Source organism: Melanostigma gelatinosum (genome assembly GCF_949748355.1).
Source record: "Melanostigma gelatinosum genome assembly, chromosome: 12".
Taxonomy (NCBI): Eukaryota; Metazoa; Chordata; class Actinopteri; order Perciformes; family Zoarcidae; genus Melanostigma; species Melanostigma gelatinosum.
The window spans coordinates 16,722,537-16,742,745 of NC_136645.1; the positions used below are offsets into that span (position 1 = coordinate 16,722,537).

The 20,209-nt window shown below is 42.9% G+C and overlaps 1 protein-coding gene across 1 annotated transcript in view; it reads left to right on the forward strand.

Annotated features, from left to right (window-relative positions):
- Positions 1–4,470: 4,470 nt before the first annotated feature.
- The window catches only part of pde10a (phosphodiesterase 10A), a gene marked incomplete at its 5' end in the record, with an annotated part of 56,149 nt that continues 40,410 nt past the window's right edge, over positions 4,471–20,209 (forward strand). The window contains one exon of the mRNA XM_079280426.1: positions 4,471–4,543. Within this exon, the coding sequence (XP_079136552.1) occupies positions 4,471–4,543 (73 nt within the window). The remainder of the gene's footprint in view (positions 4,544–20,209) is intronic.

Consider the following 20,209-nt stretch of genomic DNA (forward strand, 5'->3'; position numbering starts at 1 on the left):
TTGACGGCTGCATGGATGGTCCACGGATGCTTGAAAACCCCCAGAGATCAACATTGAGCTTCAGCCCTCTCGTTTCCATTAATATCTCCCGAGAAATCTCCGAAAAGATATTGGTGACGCATCATCATCACCTGGATCTGGTCACGGTTGTGAAAGTGTATTTACTCAGAAAGGGACCAACTTATGTGATGCTCTGTTTAACCACTTGGTTAAACACAAGTTCTTTATATACTTCAAGCTGCAAAGTTGGATAATGCATGGTTTGTCACATTTAATTCGTCACAGATCCATCATCCCGTCATAGTGCGAGCCCAGACATGCATTTTGTTAATTAGGTGAGAAAATGTATAAAGTCTTGTCAGAACTTGCATATCATGAAAATGATCTTGCCACGTGTGTTTTTTTTATGTTTGACCCACATTATTGAACTGAAACCTTCTAAATGAAAATAGTTTCACATGAATATCTCACATAATTTTACTAAAAACTGTAGTAACTTCTAACAATTATTGACCAACAGCATATTCTAACTCAAAATGGAATGACATTTTCTTCATCCTGCGACCATATCTTTAACTGTGAGGGTGGGCTGCACATTATGTAAAACCGCTGTCAGCAAGATAACAGATCTCACTTAATTAACTGGATTGAAACTGCTAAAAACGAACAAGATACACCTGAAGAAAACAAACCTTTTTCCTTTAGGCTCACACGCAACCACCACTTTGGATCTGGGCCTCCACATCTGCAAAATTGAATGAGAAGCTTCAGAAGTAAAGAAAAGAATCGGACCACCTTCACTACAATTGACGACACTAAACACAACCGTAGCCCTCATGCTAAGCTTAACCACCTGTGAGCTACATCCAAACAATGTGTTTAACAGACTTAAATGGAGACTGTATACTCAGCTAGGGACTGAATGTTGCAATAGAGGCTCAATTCAGTTCAGGATAGTCGATCAGACCAGCTTCTCATATTTGCAGTTCGGGCTCCACCCATCAGTCTTCTGTTTCACAAGCATTCTCCATGATAGAGATGTTTATGGTAAACTGGATGAAATTCACAAAATAATAACTTATACAATGTGGGCAATTCCTAATTTGCTGTATTGTCTCCACAGGCAACTCATATTGCCAAAGGAAGGGCATCATGCATACCGGAGATATTCATGTGTCATAGTGTTGCTGGCAGTGGATCTTCAAGGGGTGATGATCCAGTGCAGTAAGTTTATAGAGGAGTGACTCCATGATCTCAGTTACTTACAAGTAATCCGGCTCCAGATTGTTGGCAGCACACACGGTAGTCTCCTTTCTGTTTGTAGACGCAATTGTATTAACGATGAAGCCCACCACAATGCTGTCATACTGATAATAAACAGCTTGATTGGCAGGTAGGAGGGGCAGAGCATGGGCTTGGTCTTTTTCACAACTGTAGGGGAAAAAGACGCCAGAGCTTCTTCTGCATGACAGGAAGCAGGATCTACAGAGCAGCTGTTGATTGCGTCATACTTCAGTTGATGTAAGAATGAAACTTAAATGAAATCCATTTAAATGACTGCATGTATTTCATCAGACCTTGCTGATGTTTCGCTACTAAACATGTGTTGGCTGTGGATGAACCTCATATGCAAAATAGCATTCATGCTATTAAAGTGTTGCTCTCAAGGTAAGCGTGACAATTCGAGTGTTGTTTGAAGTCTGAACTAGTTATGAAGTACAGAACAATGTTTGCCCTTTAAAATGTCTTTAAAAAATCTTTCGGTGTACATGCAAGATTCCATTCACCTCTATATGTGCAACAGGATATTTTATTGTGGCATCATGACCTTCGGTGTCATCTTTTTTTGGTTTGCATTTGCACTTAATTAAGCTGCATATAGGTGAATCGTACAGCAGTGCACAGTTACTTAGAGAGAACACTCAACAACATCAATATGTTCAGAGTATAGTGTAATGTGTTTGACGATTAAGACCCAGAGTGACTCAAAGCACAGAGCAGTTGAGCAGAGAAAGCTTAAAGACAGGCATTATGGCTGAAGTGAGACAAGGCCAGTCAACAGGCACAAGAGCCCATTCAGCCCAGAAGATCAAGGTCAGCGTATACGGACATCATGACATCCTTCCCCCTCGCACAAGTAGCAACCACAGACTGACAGGAAGGAACGGACGTCTAATCCGCTAAATCGAATACACAACTGCATCTCACTGGTCTGTACAGTTAACATGTCACCATGTGCTTCTACTATTGTGTGTGTCCTATGGCTGTCTGTCTGTGTACAGAGATATTTAAACTGAGTCGTCATACAAATCAATCAGCAGATGAGATAACAGCAAGCAATAAAGGGGACTCATTTCTTCCTTTTTGTGCACTATTTTATAAATAAATGCACTGCGGTTATTTAAAGGTTTTTGTAAATTGCTGTTGTAAGCTATTGCAAAATGAATAGAATAACTGAAGTAAAAAGCATATTGTAGAATAATAACAATCATTTAATTCTTGTGATTTGCTTTAAGAGCCAATTATGTCCTTATAAGGAATAATGTTTAAAGGGAGAAAAGATAATGGGACATCTATCAAAAAAAATCTAAAAAGCCATTAAGGCAGGGTATTTCTCTAAGCCTAATAATCCCATTATGATCCCAATGAAAAAAAAAGCTCTCTGTCAAAGCAGGGAGCATTGACGCAAGCATGTCTTGACGTCAGTAGCTGCAGTGAATGTGGGATGGGAGGGGGGAGAGCCAGAGAGAGAGGGAGAGAGAGAGAGAGAGAGAGGCGTATTTGCCTTCAGAAAATACCACGAAATACCAGCGTCATTGGCATGAATGCAACTGTAGCTCTTTGCAAGAAACCCGCCGCGAATGTGCGCATATGGTGGTGCGTATACGCACCACCATATGCGTATACGCACCACCAACACCGCAACAACAAACAACACCCAGCTTTTTTATTTTCAAAACTATTTGCCCTGACATCCAAGTGACACATTTTGGAGAAACAGTATAGGCGCTGCTCTGGCAATCTAAACCAGATGTAGTGAATGGAATATGATCCCCTGACCCGCGAGTGTTCATAAATAAATCAGCATATGAGAAAACCAAGAGAGGAGGAAGAGTGTTACTGAACTGGTGTCAGGCACTCATCTGTGAGTCTCCTGAAAGGGAAAAATAATATGTGAAAAGTAGAATTCAGTGATAATCTGACACGGTCTGTGCAGTTTTATCCAAGTGGATATTTGAGTGCACGCACAGTCCATCGTTGCGTTGCTATAGGAGGAGCGCTGATTCTTTTTCTTTTTCTCTAGTCTACCGGAGGGGAAAACTACCATCAAGCAATTTGTAAAAGCCAGACCGGTTGCGTCACTGCCTCCTCCATAGTGTAGTCTATACGCGCAACACCACGACTCTCCAGCTGCATTAATCACAGCGTTATTCTCCAGTTGCTCTGTGGCTCACTGACGTGAAAGCAAACCTGTTCGTCCAACACTTACACAATGCGTGTTAGTTCGATGTATGTTACTCTGGCACGTGGAATAGGAGGTTTTGCGACAGAATCGTCACAGACAAATAGAGTGTGTTCTTCTCTCCGCTGGACTGATGGTGTTGTAAAAAAGAAAGGTAGGCTGCTGTACTGCGCGCTGCCCCCCACACCACCACTTCTGTTGTACAGTGTCTCCATTTTTTCCACAGGGGAGGAATCCTCTCCTCCGTCACAGATGTTGCCCGGAGAGCCTTTTCCACCAGCAACTTAGTGCGCAACTCAAATGCTGCCGAAGGGACACGCGCTTTGGCGTGCTTCAGCGGGCAGAACACTTCCAGATAATCTCCGTTTACATTGGCCTATACTCTGCAAGATACCCAAGAGTTCCCGCTGTGCCGGCTGTGCGTCATCTATGCCTGATTAGACTTGCAGTCTGACGTCGCCGAGCACCATTTAAGCTAAACACCTCACACAACGTTGAAAATCTAAATTGATGTTCAAAAAGACAGGAAACGAAATGACGGAAACCACAACCTCGCAACCCACCTTAAGACGCGGATCAACAAGTTGCCTCCAGTGCGTAACTAACATCTGAGCGGGGTTCGAGCATAATCCGCGACGCACATGATCGACAAATCACCTTTATCTGCAAATAGGTCTCATTTGTCAAGAGAACAAGCCCCGGGCTGTCCCCGGAGTCACATCTTGTCCGATAGCGGCGGGATTCAGGAGCTGACCCGGCTCCATGCCTCGCTGCGTCTCCAGGTGCTTGGTTGGCCACCACATGGTAACTTTGCGCACACAGCACACTGAAAAGAGGACATACAGAGAAGGGATCTGAATGAATGGGACTGAGATTTATTCACGTTTCTCTTTTCGCCTCCCCCAGACTGTTTGTGTTGTATATCCTGCCGGTTGAAGGTGTCTCACATTATCAGCAGCTATCGATTCAGCGGTGGATAGAGCCATCACTCGAACAGGGAGCAGCAAATGTCGAAGAAACGGAAAAGTCCTGACGACCAGGACTGTGAGGAATCTCCGCCAGCTGGATGCAGCGACCAAGGTAGGAATCATGGTCAGAGATGAGTGAACGTTGAGCTGTTGCAAGAGTGCAGGCATGTGATATCTTCAGGGACTGTTTGATGGAACTACAGAGCATTTTTTAGTAGGAACTACAGGTTTACTGCAAAGTCAGAGGCACCAGCACTTGGTCAAACCCTCACGATGCACAGCCACTACAGCTGCTAAACTCCATACAGTATTAAACCTGGCTGTACAGAGACATAATGAATGCAATGCCTCTCCACTAAAATAAGTATTTTATCCCTGGAAAACAATCTTGTGTGTTGCTGCAGATTACTTTCCGTAATCTCTCATCAATCCTCAGTGGAGTCACATTGTGCTTCATCAGGTTTGGTTGCAGAACAGACTTTCATCGTCAGCTACAGCAGAAAGTGTAGGCAACTCAGAGTTGTTGCCACTATCACTCAGGCAAAGAAGGACCTGTTGATTCAGAAACGGCATTGTATGGATGGTTCACCTATATCACTATTTCCAGTTCCGTTGTAAACGTGGGGTTGATTTATGGTGTTGCAGCGTGTGAGTTCTAAGGGATAATCACAGCCAGATCTACCATCATGGCGTCCCTGGTGTGTGCACCCAGAGGCCCGGCATGCTAGCACACCCTTTTATGTGCACAGAGAAAATAGAAAGAAACAGTTGTGGATGCAAATAATAGCTAGCAGCACAGTAATAAATAATAATAAATAAACTGTATATGATCAATAGTAACATTGTTTAGTCACTGTGATAAATAAATGCCAGATTAACTTGAATATTCTAAAATCAATAAATAGTAAAAATGTAAAAGACACCCAGACTGAAAGTGATGCAAAACTGTTTGTGTCTCATTTTGGTCATCGTGTGTCTCCTTGTAATCGTATGACTGACTTTTCACCAAGAAATGAAAAATAGCACTTCATGCAATGGCTGTAGTCCAGGGCGTTGGGCATCGGTAGGCCTGGTCAGTAATCCATGGTAACAAGTCACAACAGGTTAACCAGAGGGGGCATGCACTGTCACTCTGGCTCCGCCACTGATAAACTCTCATTGATTGATGTGGATCCTGCATTGAGAAGAGGGTTATTTTCCACTGCTGCTTACTTACTTACTGCTCTCTGCATTTACAAACAGACACAAAACAAGGTCTCTACACACACTGTAACAAACCGTGTTGTTACATGTCAGGCCCATCTGACATTGAATCCCTGTTTGTGAAAGTCTTAATCTAGTCATTGGGATGATCACATTGCTTTCGTGTAAAATATCAATCAGGTGGTAAACAAAAGCCAGAATAAACAAAATCCCGTCCTGTTGCTATGCTTCACTTATAGTGCCTGTGATCTGTGCCCTGTGTAGTTGAAAACATTGGTTCAGCACATCATTTACTTTCAAATTCAAGCATTCCTCATTTACAAGAGGCAGCTTTTGAAATGCTTCGATGGGCAGTGTGGCTGCTATTATGCTGGCAAACACATGACATGAGTTGTAAGTTGAAGGCCAAGAACAGCATCACCTTCAAGCAGAGAGTCGTGCCTGCCTGCATGAATAGTGCTGTAATGGAAACGGCTTGTGCGTGTGTTGGACGTCGTTGCTGTTTCCTTTGCATCACATTGTTGAAGTTTAAAGCTACGTTTGTCATGTTTAGATTTGGGAAATATGCATCCCTAATTAAGCATGTATACATCCTTTCATCTCAGCTTGTCTTTTACTTTTTATTCATTTTTAAAGACGAGATCAGTCATATTATCTCTGAAACCTCTGGAATGTACTCTTGTTTTGTGTCACGTAACATCCTAAAGTTTGACACTTAAAAGGATCTGTTCACCCTCTTTACAAAGAAATGTGCCTGTAGTAATGCCAAGGCTAGAGATGTTATCAGCAGCATGTATTTCCAGAAACTGTGCCAAGTGTCCAAAGAACAACAGTTTTCATAATAACTAGTTCTTTGGTAGAAAGTAGGTTCAATACAAACTGTAGGAGTGAGGTCTGTGGATTCTCTTTGGAAACATTTATTCTAGAAAGAGATATTGCATATTTACCTCCATTGTATTAGCGTGGAGGCAGACATCTCAAAACCTGGACAAATGAAAGCACATTCATCTGCATGGTTGGATAGAGGTTTTTGGTAAGTTGAGTAAATTTACCCTTTAAGACTTCAATATAAACTCAAAGGTGCAGGTGCAAGAATTACAGTCAATATTATGGCTTCCTCTGGCCTACAGACTTGTTTGTTTGCACTGAAGACGTGACCCGTTTGCATCACAGTCTTTGGCTCTGTATCTTTTTGGGTCCATGCCCAAATGAGAGTTTCCCTTGGCTAACATGGCAGGAGAGCCGTGCGCTTCCTTCCCCCGACTGCGCCTGGCATCTGTGACGACTTAGGGGGTACACACCCACTGAACCCCTCCTGCTCAAGATTCTGCATGCTTTGATGCAGGTTGGCAGCACGACATTGTACACAGTCGTAGCAAATGTCGATTTTGAACAGAACACTTGGCTTTTCATTTATGAAGAATGGAGAACGACTTCATCAAAACAAATCAGGCAGTCGCGCATAATCATTGCTTTAAACAAAACCTCTTAAAATGAAATCAAATGTGTTGAACAGTTTTGTGATACAACTGTTTGTCCAAACTAAATGTCTGCTGGTACAAAAAGCAGACGCATATAATAAAGCTGTGGTATATTTGTGCATCGTGAACTGAAGCTGAAAACTAGCACCGGTCATTTGTGCTGCTTCTGTCGCTGCTCCATTCACGGCCTCTGAGGGCTCACGCTCATATTTTCTCATGGAGATTGTTTTTGTTCGCTCAGATATCCCCGGCGAGGCCAGGAGGGGAGGCGTAGAAACGGGGGCATTGAGATTCATATCAGGACCACCACAATGCCTTTTTGTCTTGCCTCTCGGTGTGCAGCCTGGACCTGTCCATTACAGGCCCCTGGCCACCAACCACCACCACAGCTGGTCAGCAGGCCTTCAGCTGTGCAAATGCCCAGCTATCGTCCTTTTATAGTAAGATACCAGTGCAAAGCTCGGCATGAACCTTGATGTCTGGAAACATTGCTAATTGAAATCGTTAGTTTTTTCTCGTTGTTCCAGGTGAATGGCAATGTGAGATAATTGAGCTGTAACGAGCATTCATCCATAATGATTGTACATAGAATATGGACTGGACGCTCTGCCTCTATGCACAGCAATACACTAATAATATTAAGAATAATAGAGATTCAGCAGTATTTTTTATTTTTATTTTTTTTAAAGCCATCCTACAAATATAAAACAAGAGGCAACTTGTGTATTTGTTCTTACCTAAACGGTTTTACGAATTAAATGTAGAGAATAGATTTTAAAAAAGTGTGGGTCTGTACAGAAATAAGAATCTCTCATACTCATAAAGACATCTGTGTTTTGGGCCATTGGTGATAACAGTTTACTGCAAAAGGCCATCTGCAGGTTCACAACCGGAGTAGATATCACAGAGAGTCCACCTCTGCCACGACCAACTTATCTCGTTATAGCGTGAAATGTTATGTTATCACAATAATTATCAATTTATTGTGCATGATACAAGTTTCAACAAAACAAACAACAACTCCATGAAACAGCTTAAGTATTGCCTCAAAATCTTGAAACTTTATACATCGCTTTTTTGATCTAGGTTAATAAAACATGGGGAATTAAAAAGAAAAAGGGAGTTAATGGGTAGACGGATAAGAATTTGACTGTCATCTTTGTTTTCCTGTCACGGACCCATTGGAGCAAATAGCTGCCATACATCTTCTCCATTTTAACAATGATGGTGTTCACACATTATTGACAGTCGATCAAGAACAACATTACAAAATGGCCTCCGCTTACAGGAACAAAAAGGGCCCTGTTCCTACGAGACAGAAGGCCAGTGCGGTTGTGGCGAGTCACAATGTCTCTTTCTCTTTGAATTCGAGTGTTGAGAGAATAGTTCCAGATCCTGTGGATTGGTTTGTCCTCATCGATTAAACTGAGGAACAGCTCGGCGTCATACACTGTCCACGCTTTCCAGCGGTGTACCATGTGTGTCTCTTTAGCTTGGCTTTGTCCCACGATGTTGAAAGTGCAGCAGGGCTGTTCGCCACCATTGTGACGCCACAGAGCACTTAGTGTACAAAACCACACGCGAACTCGCATACATCCAAACGCTCACACATCTTCGTGAATATTCTGATCCATGTTCAGTCTATGAGGGCCGGAGCTGCAGACGGTTATAGGAACAAGCTCAAGTTGTGCAAGAATACCACTTGGTGGTCGTAATGTGTATTGCAGGTCACAAAGATTATCACAAGGATAGAATCAAAACGTCTTTAATTCCATCCAATTTGTTACATTTGTACATTTATACTAAATGCTGACCTTTACCCTCGCAGTTGGTAGATGTCGACATCAGTGTCCTCAGACAGTTGGACACTAGGTGGAGCTAAAGTATTGAGGTGAAATGGAGGGAGCGGTGCCGGAGATATTCAGCATGGAGCACACAACCAGTAACTCTGGATTAACATGTTTCTTTTCTTTCAAATTATTTTTACTTGTTACAGACTTGGTAATCACTGCTAAAAGGTTCCACAAAATAGATCCATATGGTCCTTTCATGTCAAAAGAGGTTTCACTGGCACAGTTTTTATGTCAACAAGCATAAAAAACTAAATACATCTTATTGTTTATCAATCATTGTTGTACAATACACTGAGGTTATTGGTTTTTTAATTACGGTTTAATTTTGACAGCATGTGCTGAACAAGGTTAAGTCTTTTTATTACAAGTTTGTATTCTAAAATACAATAAATCATAAAAACAATGCTGTAGTTTCAAATCGAGTATAAGGGCTAGATAAGGCTGGAGTGTGTGCGTGCCGTTTAGTTCATGAATGGATTGTATCCATGTGTTATCAGTAAAAAGGCAGACCTGGCGGCTGGCTGCTGGCCGTCTTGGCCTGCTCTGATGTCCGCCGTGCAGAGAGATTGACAGGCCTGTACGTCAGCAGCCATACCTATGATCACACGGACTTTGTTTGGCTTCTGATGAGGGCTGCAGGCAGCCGGCTCGGGCTCGTCCCTCCAGCCACTCCCCAGATTATGTTTTCGCTCAATACCGACCTCTCCTTCTGTCTCTCTTTTGGAAGCATTTCTTTTCGAAGGCACAAAATGAGTTTGTCCACTCATTCAAATGAACAAGAGTCAAATTGACTTTCATACTTGCGTCAGTCACTGTGCTTTTCTTCCCACCTAGCTTCTGTTAACATTGAATAAAACTGAAAACACAAAAATACAATTTAAGCATTTGATCATTATTATTACATGATCATCACAATGTTTTCACATTTTGTATAACAATGCCGTTAGGGTGATAATTCTTCTTCTTTGTCCTGATGACATAAAGGCTCATCAGGCAGGTTGTGCGTAAATTAAACAGGGTGAGTACAAAATGATGAAAAGTAAAGTATATATTTATATATTTTCATTTCATTTGTAAATGTTGTGAGCTGTGTTGTTGTGTTTAAAGATAATTTCCTCTCAGTGTTCATGTGTAATGCTTGTACAAGAAGCAGAATCAAAGTCAGTCAGCAGCTCCTCACTGTATACACACCGTACAGCGTCATACACTCTGACCGGCTGTGTGACATCACTCAGCTGTAAGTAATGATCCGATCTGTGTGTTTGGTGGTTGAAAGGCTTACACTTGACCAGGACATTGTTGGCTTCTCAGCTCAGAGATCAACACACGTGTGGCAGCATCGTATAGCACCAAGGGAGGGTGTTTGCCATTTGTAAAGCCAGTAGGAACTCATCTGTGTGTGTGTCGGGGGGGGGGGGGGGGGGGGAGCCGGTTTGATGCAGTGGTGAGAAGTATTCAGATCCCTAACCCTAAACCCTAACCCTAAATCGACTCTGTTATAAGTAAAAGTCTAGCATTTAAAATCGTACTCGATAATTAGTACTCATCATGCAGAATGGCTCATTATATATTTTATACAGATTATTATTAGTGATGCATGTGTAACTAGTGTTGCAGCTGGTAAAGGTGGGGTCATTTCAACTTTAATGCTGCTGGGGAGCTAAACAAGATATTAATAGATTATATTTAGTTTTAACAATCTAAATCTGCAAAGTAACTAGTAACTAAAGTTTTCAAATAAATGTAGTGGAGTTAAAATACAATATTTTCCACCAAACTGCTGTTGAGCAGAAGTGTAATGTTGCATAAAATGGAAAAACCCCAGTGAAGGACCTCAAAATTGTACACAAGTACTTGAAGAAGTGTCTGTAGCTCCGCCCCACAACTGGTTTGATGGGGAGCTGATGAGGTCATGGCTCATGTCTCCTGCTTGTGTCATCACCTATATAGGATGTAACTCCCGCCAGCAGAGCTGCAGCTGCTGCTCTCACTGTTCCAACAGTGTCAGAGGCACAAAAAAAAAAACTAAATCTGAATAATGTTTTACCTGTTATGTTGATAAAAATCCTCACGCCAGTCAGCAGACCTGCGATGGAAAGCAAAATTTGAATGAAAAAAATGAACTATAAGCTGAAACAATCGCGTTTCAATTTTGACTTTCTCATTATATTATAGGACAACATTTGCAGCTGTCTGTGTGTTTTACATGAGTGAGCTCAACACGTCATCGCACGTGCCCGCTCTCATGTGCACATCCGAGGAGACACATTTGACCCTGTTTTGCACGTTTTACAAGATTGCACAGTGAAGCGTTTCACACGGCTGAGTGACGTCAGCAAAGCCAACGAGCACTGTTTGTTTTGCTGGGTTTTTTTCTGTCCCCAGCACAGACCTATGACCACATGCTCATTATCATAACCATTGGCTAGAATTACAGCTGTGATAATCTAGGTCAAAAGTGGTGCCAGCAGAAAACACTGCCCGCTAATCTACACAACCAGGATATGCATGTGAGAGATGCATGCGAGGTTGTGTGTGTAAATGTTGTGTGTATCAGAGAGAGCAATTCTGGGAAATACTATTTAATGCTGTAACAATATAGCATAAGTAGAACGTATCATTTAATTCTGGTCTGGTTGCTTGATTAGCATCCTTTGATACTGATGTAAGAAAGCCATTTGGTTACTCTGGTCTCAGTTGCATCAGCTATCTTGCCATATGTTGCATTTACTTTACATAAACATTAGCTAGATGGTAAACAGCTTGATGTTAGAATAATGTATGTTACTCTGTCGCATTATGAGAAAAATGTAAAAAGCGTCCTTCAATGTCAGCGCTGTATTTTTTTTGAAGGGAATAAAATACACGACTGCTGGTCCGCTATATCCTAGAATAGTGCGGTATACCGTATGTGTTAAATGCACATGAATTACTTACCGTGTGTGTGTGTGTGTGTGAGAGTGAGACAAACACTCAGACAGGCATCATTTGTGCCAGCTCTGTGACGTAGAGGACATGAGGCCCAGGTGGGTGCTGTGAGTGGCACTAACAGCATCTCCTGCTCGAGCCTGCCCCATCTCTGACTTCATTGGCTGCAGCTCTGACGCAGATACACGCACCACCATCCTCCCTCCCCTCCCTGCACATTTCTTTTATCACGTTTTTCTTTTCTTTTTTTTTACACCCATTTAAAGGTTTTTTTCTTTTTTGATTCATGTGCTTTCTGCAGTTCCCTCTACTGCAGCGCTCCACACAGCTCCACATTACAAATCTGCACCACCTGTCCGTTGTGCAACTCTCTGAACGTGCTTTTTCTTCGTTTTCTCTCATGCACTGATGGAAACCTTATCAACATGTCTTTGATTTCTAATCCTCTTTCCTTTTGAATTTAATTGTGCAGTGCGAGCTCTAACACACGGTGAGCCACTGAGAGCTGTAGAGGCGTTATATGGTCACATTCAATTTGTCAGCATGTGGCACGCGAGCAAACGACGGCAGCCACTTTTTCAGTCAACTGCTGCATTAAAACTGTTAAAATGTGCAATGGAATATGTTCATCATGGATTCAGTCATTACATTTTGTCCACCAACTGCACAGTGTAGTTGCAAAGTGTATTTTTGTCAAACGCAATCATGTAGTGAACAAGCTTTAAATAAACAGACTATTGGAGAAAGATCATTTATCATAATGGAGGGAACACGACTGTGTTTTATTTATGATCAGTCATTTGAATCAGCTCCACTCCAAATGAAAGTTAGGCCCGTTGTTATGGAAGAATTTTACCTCACAACAAGAGAGAAGGCCAGAGCACATGTGACTGCCATGTGGCCGGCTTTGTGCCGTCGACACACACGCTGCGATAATAACGCTACCCAAACTGGTTTACAATTATAAGGAATTTAATTCCACTGATGTAAGTACATTTACAGTTATACATTGGAGTGTACACTCCTATGACATATTAAAACAATAAAACCCCATTTGCAAAAAACCTCGCTCGGCTCCTCCGGTGTAACACGTCTGTCGTCCGGGAGCCTCCAGGTGAGAGGCAGAGCGAGGAAAAAGACTTTGAATTACCCCTCCCACCCCTGTTTGACACACCTCCCCTTCCGTCTATCTCAATTGCTATTGGCTAACTTCCAGGTGCGTATTCACTTGTCTGGCCCTGTGTTTACTATCACATTCAATGACTGTCAGTTACGTTTTAATCCCATCTATAATAATCCTTCAAAATAAAAGTTTATACTTCTGCAACTTGGCAGATGTTTCATGCTTCTGCATGTTTGTTTATGCTTATGTTTATCTTAATTATGCGTTCTCAAAACCCTTATGATTATGACTAACTATGAATTATTAATTATGAATTATTAGACACTTTTATTATATCTACTAACTACAGTTTTTTACTCAAATTTCTTACAATTCCCCCCTAACTCACAGTTCACTGTGAGTTAGCTACTCAAATGTAGTTAGTTATGCAAATGTCCCTGGAGACCTCCCCCCTACTCAATCCAGGGAGAGGCTCCCTATCTATCTAAACAGAGGCAAAGAATTCATGCACACAGATATCATTTCAAGTATTTCTGTTCAGTTCGTTTCAAGATAGAGTGCGTTGAGAGTCACTGCCTTCCACGTCTTGGGGCTGGCAGGATCAGGATACAGTCTGTAGGCTAGAGAACACATACTGAGAAGCCTTGACTGTTCTTTTACACGTGACAAAATTACATTTCTTAATCTTTTCCACCCTAAAATCCCTTTATAACCCAATTAAACAAAAAATTTAATCTCCAAATACTCATCCAAAACAATCCGTCTATTTTCCAAACTTCCAACATCTCACTGGATGTTTTAGAAGTCCATCTGGATGGTCAGGAACCGCTCGTGAAGTCCCTCTGGTGGCCTCATCTAGACTGTGGCCATCAGAAGCTCCAATTCGTCCTCATCCTCGTCACATAACTGGTTGCCTGGACTGGTGTCTGGCTCATCGGTGAAACAATAAACCCCTGTAGAGGTCCACGGATGCACGGGAACCCCCATCCACAGACAACTAGGCGGTCTATGATGACAGCACACAGAATAATTACGATTGCCAAAAATGTATGTTTTCACTGGCTAAGCATACTTCCCAACCAGTCGGTGAATGGATTCGTGACACCAGAGTTGTCTGCTAGCTCTTGGCTGAGTGCTGTCAGTCCCTCCAGAGCCCTGGTCACCGATCCATCAGGAGCTGTGTTATTTGGAATGAAAGTACAGCACGCAGACCCAAACATCTGGCACACGCCACTTTTCTCTGCTAAATCATCTCTAATGCCATTCTGTTCTGCAAGGTCATTAAACTAGTCTTCGCCAGCTGTGCATGCAGTCCTGATATGGCGTCACTGGTGAAGTTTACTAAACGCTGTTGGTTATAGTAAATGTAGTTGATCCAATCGACATTTTTATTAATCATCACCCTCTGAGAGAAAACAGATTCTAAATCTGCTGCTATTTGATTTCTGGCTTGAAAGTCATTAGACACCCCCCTTGGCAGTCTTATGACATCTTATGTACACTTGGTCATCAAAAGCTCCCTTCGGGCCGCCGGCATCTCTTTTGGATCTTCTGTTAGCATGTGGGCGTGGAGAGATGAGTTCTCCATAAGTTGCATCAGTGACAGGCAGGATATAGAATGACAATACAAGTTGCATCAACGCACCTGTCCAATCTTTAGGCAGGATTGGATGTATGGTTCTTCCTCCACACCACCACCATAAATCAGCTCTAGGTGCTGTCTGTCTTAACACACTGTTATATAGATAGTCGCTAGCGTTGTGACTGTGGCTACAATTTGCAATAATACTACCTACATTGGGCCCCATAGCTGTATCTGAGACTATACAATCAAATGGACCCTCTGTAACCTTGAACAGAGGTGGGGTATTATATTATACAGGTGGGTAATCCCAGTGCAGCCCCTGACAAGTGTGATGGAGGGGCAAAGTGTCATCAGTAAACAGAGTTAAAATACAACTAATTCAGGACTTAGGAGTCTGAATCTTGAAGGAACTGGTGTTGCTAGGGGTCTAGATCCTACACACACAATACAATCTGTACTACTGGCTTGAAGCCGTATATTGTACCCACCATAAATTCCCATCTGCCATTCCGGTTTCCACCCCTTACCTCATTCTCTGCGTCAGTCGTATGTCGAACCTGGTCTTTTTACAGGCTTAACAATAATCCTAATGAGCCCTTGTGGGGCAGGACTATCAGTAGCCTTTCCCTGTACTACGTAAAGTCCTCCGTCAGTCAATTTTGGGTCTGTTAAGGTAAGTCTTAAAGGATTACATCTACCCACCCCTTTTCTACACATGTGATAAGAAGCTGGGGCATTTAACATCTTTAGTCGGTCTTTAAGACCTGGGTTGGGGTCTTTTCCTAAACCCTCGCCACCTGTATTCATCGTTGCCCATCCCCAATCTTCACAATCACAGTTATGATACGATAACAGCTTACCATACTTATTTGTGGCGGGCCCACACTCGTCAGTTATGCTGCACAAGGTTTTGGACATCCACCCGTAGATGTGTTCATACCTGGGACCGGAAACGACTTCACAGAAGTCGACCTGGACCGTTGATGTTGTACCTTCTTTGAACGTAAGAGTGAGAGTTACATTTTCATAGGTGAGTGTCGTCGGAGAAGCCTCTCTACGTGGTCTAAGATCGGTTTGATTAGCTACTGAGGCTAAATGTCGAATCCTGATGTAGTCATGCATGTGATCTGGTTCCTGTCTGTGGTTAATTCCACATACTAAGAGGGAAGCTACTGAACTCAGGAATAAAATAATTACAGACTTCCATAACCTACTGAAGCTAGAGTCTCCCAATGGAAGGCCTCGCTTAAACTGTGGGGGAAACGTCATTGTCAGTACTGTCTAAACCCTCTTTTGAGGTGTCTTTAACTTCAAATTATCCTGTCTGATGTTCACTCCTGTCTCTGCGAGTGTCACACTTGTTACCTTCGCTGCTGCACAGTGAGTGAGGTGGTGTCAAGTTGCCAATACTACCTCCCATGGACCGGTCCACCTTGGTTCACTCCACTTGCGTTTGTGGACTTTTATCCACACCAGACTGCCTGGTGACACATCAGCCTGCTTCCTTTCGTCAGCTGCTGCTTCTGCGTTTGTCACCTGAGGAAACAACACTCGGCTCATGTTAGTTAGAGCTCCCGTATATTTCTCAATTTCTAGAGTTAGCAAGTCTAGTTGTGGTTTATCATGACGTCATTAAATCTCAAAAATTGTGAGTCGCACCTTTACTGAAAACTATTCTAAATGTGGATCTACAAAAAATGTTTGACACCTTACCATATCTCCCCTTCACCTCGATATCTCTGCTGTAAGGGATCACATGGCAACCATCTATGTATCTTGCTATACACTGAACCTCCTCATGGTCCTGGTGACAGCATGGGCATCTGTTGATGTCTCATGGGAGGAGGTCCAGCTGGACCTGGTCGTAGGTGCTGCTGATGTTGTGGTGGGAACGGAGCATGTTGTGGTGCTGCATTGATCGGTCCTCCTGCTCTTTTATGAGGGCAATCCCTCACCCAATGACCTTCTCTCCCACATACGTAGCACACTCCTTTACTTACAAGACCCCCACGCCCCCCTTTATTGTTACCTCTCCCTCTGTTGGATGCACCACTTCTGCATCGTGGTGGGGGCTGATTGTACACCACCGTGGGGGCTGGTACTGCTGGATTTTGTTGCTGCTGGGCTTCTGCTGCTATCATCTGTTTCTTGGCCTGAACTTTTCTATTTAATTCTCTGTCGACCTCTGCTACTTGCAGTTTCAGCAGTCGCCGCTGCATTCTCTCTATGTCTTCCTGTCCTTTTGTCTTCTCAGTTAGCTGTCGCTGGTTGTAGTGAGTTAGGTGTTTCCTCCACATGGCATCTTTCATGTTGCTCAAGCCTACTACTTCTCCCAGCGCTGTCCGTACCGGTGGAGGCAGGCCCATCTGCACAGTGTGTCGCCATACTACAGTGGTGGCTTCATTGCCGTCATGTCTCCCCCCTGTTGCCCTCTGCCACTCTTCTTCAGCTCTCCTCAGGTACTGATGGGTTTCTTCTTCTGGTTTTATCTTCAGTCCCGAAAGAGAGTTCGTTTTTGTTTTTTTGGCCCAGATTCTCCGCATTGCTGACCAGAAAACACCTCGAAAGTTGTCAAATGGGGTTTCATCCCCCCTGTTGGTCGTTCCTGTACTTACCTCCAAAATGTTCAATTTGGCTGTTCCTTCGGTGTGGATCATCACGGCACGGATGTCTCCCAATGCCAATTTATCAGCTGCTGTGAGTTTTTCAAAGACACGGATCCACGGATTGGCTCCACCTGCCAGCGGTGGCAACGCCTTTTCCAGTGCGTCCATGTCTCGATGTCCCCATGGCACAAACTCAGCTTGTCCGTTGGATTTTACCAGCTCTCCTACTTCCTTACTCTGCTTCTTTAATGTAAACATTATGCAGCCTAGGAGTATTCAAATGTGTGTATTAAATGTGCATGCTTGTCATCACATGAATCAAAGTCAACTCACCCTCTGTGCTGTATGGCGTGTGGCCGCTGACTCCAAAACTGGGATCCGCTGCTCCACTTCCCAGATCTGGACCCACTCAGCCACGCACCTTGACTAAAACGAACACAGAACTGCCAAAAGTTCAGCAGTAAATGTTAGCATACGTCTGTAGTGTAAGAGAGGTCAACGATCTCTCAAATATGTTGCGCCGTCTGTGTCAAAATTGATTCTTAGGAACTGTGTAAATTAGTAAATGTACCAAAATTAGTCAATACTGGATATGTGAAGGAATCTCGAATCCAAAATTGAAGCTAGAATTCCGAAATCAAACTCAACATCTAAATCAGAATCACAATCACAATCCAGTTCCAAATCAGAATTCGAAAGGTTTAAAATTGGAAGTAAAATGAAATTAAAAAACAATGAATAATTAATCAATTAAATATTAAATTCAACTTTAAAAATCAATAACTGTGTTCAAAGATATTCAATCAGAGATACCAATGCAAGTCAAACTGTTGAACTGCACTTACACTCTGGTCTGCACAAGAACGAGTCACAATTAAGTTCAAGAATTGAAGAACAACTGTAATCATTAATCTTTGTTAAAATGCTGAATTAAAACCAAAGTCAACGACTAAAGTTATAATGCTTAATTAAAACTAAGGTCAGGATATAAGCTCACAGCTCTTAGACAATGAATCTTTAATTGTTTTTAAATCTCCTTTTCTTTTGCCTTATGTTTTGATGCTTTTAATGGTTTTATGTGAAGCACTTTGAAATGTGCCATACAAATAAACTTGCCTTGCCGTCTGCGCCGAACCGGAAGTTGTTCTGCGCCAAACCGGAAGTTGTCATGAAACCGGCTTTTTTGTAACAGATATGCTAACCGCTATGCTAACGACAAAAACGGAGCTTCGAATAAAGCGTACGCACACCCAAGTATCACCAAAATCCCACACTTTAATTCCACTCATACGCCTTCTGTCTCCTCTCTCAATCCAGCCGTTATTTTATTTTATAAGCACTTATTTTACATACAGCGTGCCGCAACGCCGGAGCTACACGTAGCTAGCGTTAGCTCCCCACAGCGCGGTCATGCAATATCAATCATTTTAAACGTATTTCCACGCTGCTAAAACACAGACTAGTCACACGTATTATTGGACTTATTTAGTCATTATTTCAAACGTATTTCCACGCTGCTAAAACACAGACTAGTCACACGTATTATCGGACTTATCGTCCGGTTTTTTTCCTTAAACCCTCTGGTTTAACCAGACCCTACGATCGTCGTATATAACCCTTCACCCAGTGTGTTCTCACAATCGTATCGCCAACACGGCAACCACGCACATGACAAGACACAATTGTTACCGGACTTATTTATCTTTTACCCACCCGAACGTCCTTTAATATCTTGCATTCAAAAGCCTCCCAGCACCCCGCGGCAATCTTACCTTTTGCAGACTCGATTCCCGGCAGCAGTGCCTGGTTGCTTCCAAAGCTACCGAAGCTGTCCTGGCTCACCAGCTCCTTCTTGTCAGTGTATTTATTCCATTTTGAACCACACCATCCAAAACTCAAACTCTAGGTAAGGCCGGCGAGGTAATCCGCGGACATCGGGCTCTTACCTATACCGAGCAGTGTTGGTCCGCCACTCCCAAAGAACACGCAGTTCGGCCTATCAGGGCTGCCGCCCATCAACGCTTATCGATTCAGCGCTCCCAGTCCTCGCAGTTTACCAAACGCTCTGAATCTCAGTATTCACTGAACTAGTCCCCTCTCTTCAGACTGCAAATCATAGCTTACCTCAGTGGAACGAGGCCTCCCTCGTGGAACATGGCCACCGGCAACGTAGCGTTAGCCGTTAGCAGCGCTTAGCCAAGCAGAGATTCCCCTAAGGTTCCTAATAGCTAACTCACAGATTTCATGAAACGGCTCTGCCGACCGATATTGTGGGCCCAGGATTGTCTGCTTGACTAATGCCGCCGTCAGCACACACAGCGAGGCCGGCAAGACTGTCCCATCTGGGGTTCGCCAAATTTGTTATGGAAGAATTTTACCTCACAACAAGAGAGAAGGCCAGAGCACATGTGACTGCCATGTGGCCGGCTTTGTGCCGTCGACACACACGCTGCGATAATAACGCTACCCAAACTGGTTTACAATTATAAGGAATTTAATTCCACTGATGTAAGTACATTTACAGTTATACATTGGAGTGTACACTCCTATGACATATTAAAACAATAAAACCCCATTTGCAAAAAACCTCGCTCGGCTCCTCCGGTGTAACACGTCTGTCGTCCGGGAGCCTCCAGGTGAGAGGCAGAGCGAGGAAAAAGACTTTGAATTACCCCTCCCACCCCTGTTTGACACACCTCCCCTTCCGTCTATCTCAATTGCTATTGGCTAACTTCCAGGTGCGTATTCACTTGTCTGGCCCTGTGTTTACTATCACATTCAATGACTGTCAGTTACGTTTTAATCCCATCTATAATAATCCTTCAAAATAAAAGTTTATACTTCTGCAACTTGGCAGATGTTTCATGCTTCTGCATGTTTGTTTATGCTTATGTTTATCTTAATTATGCATTCTCAAAACCCTTATGATTATGACTAACTATGAATTATTAATTATGAATTATTAGACACTTTTATTATATCTACTAACTACAGTTTTT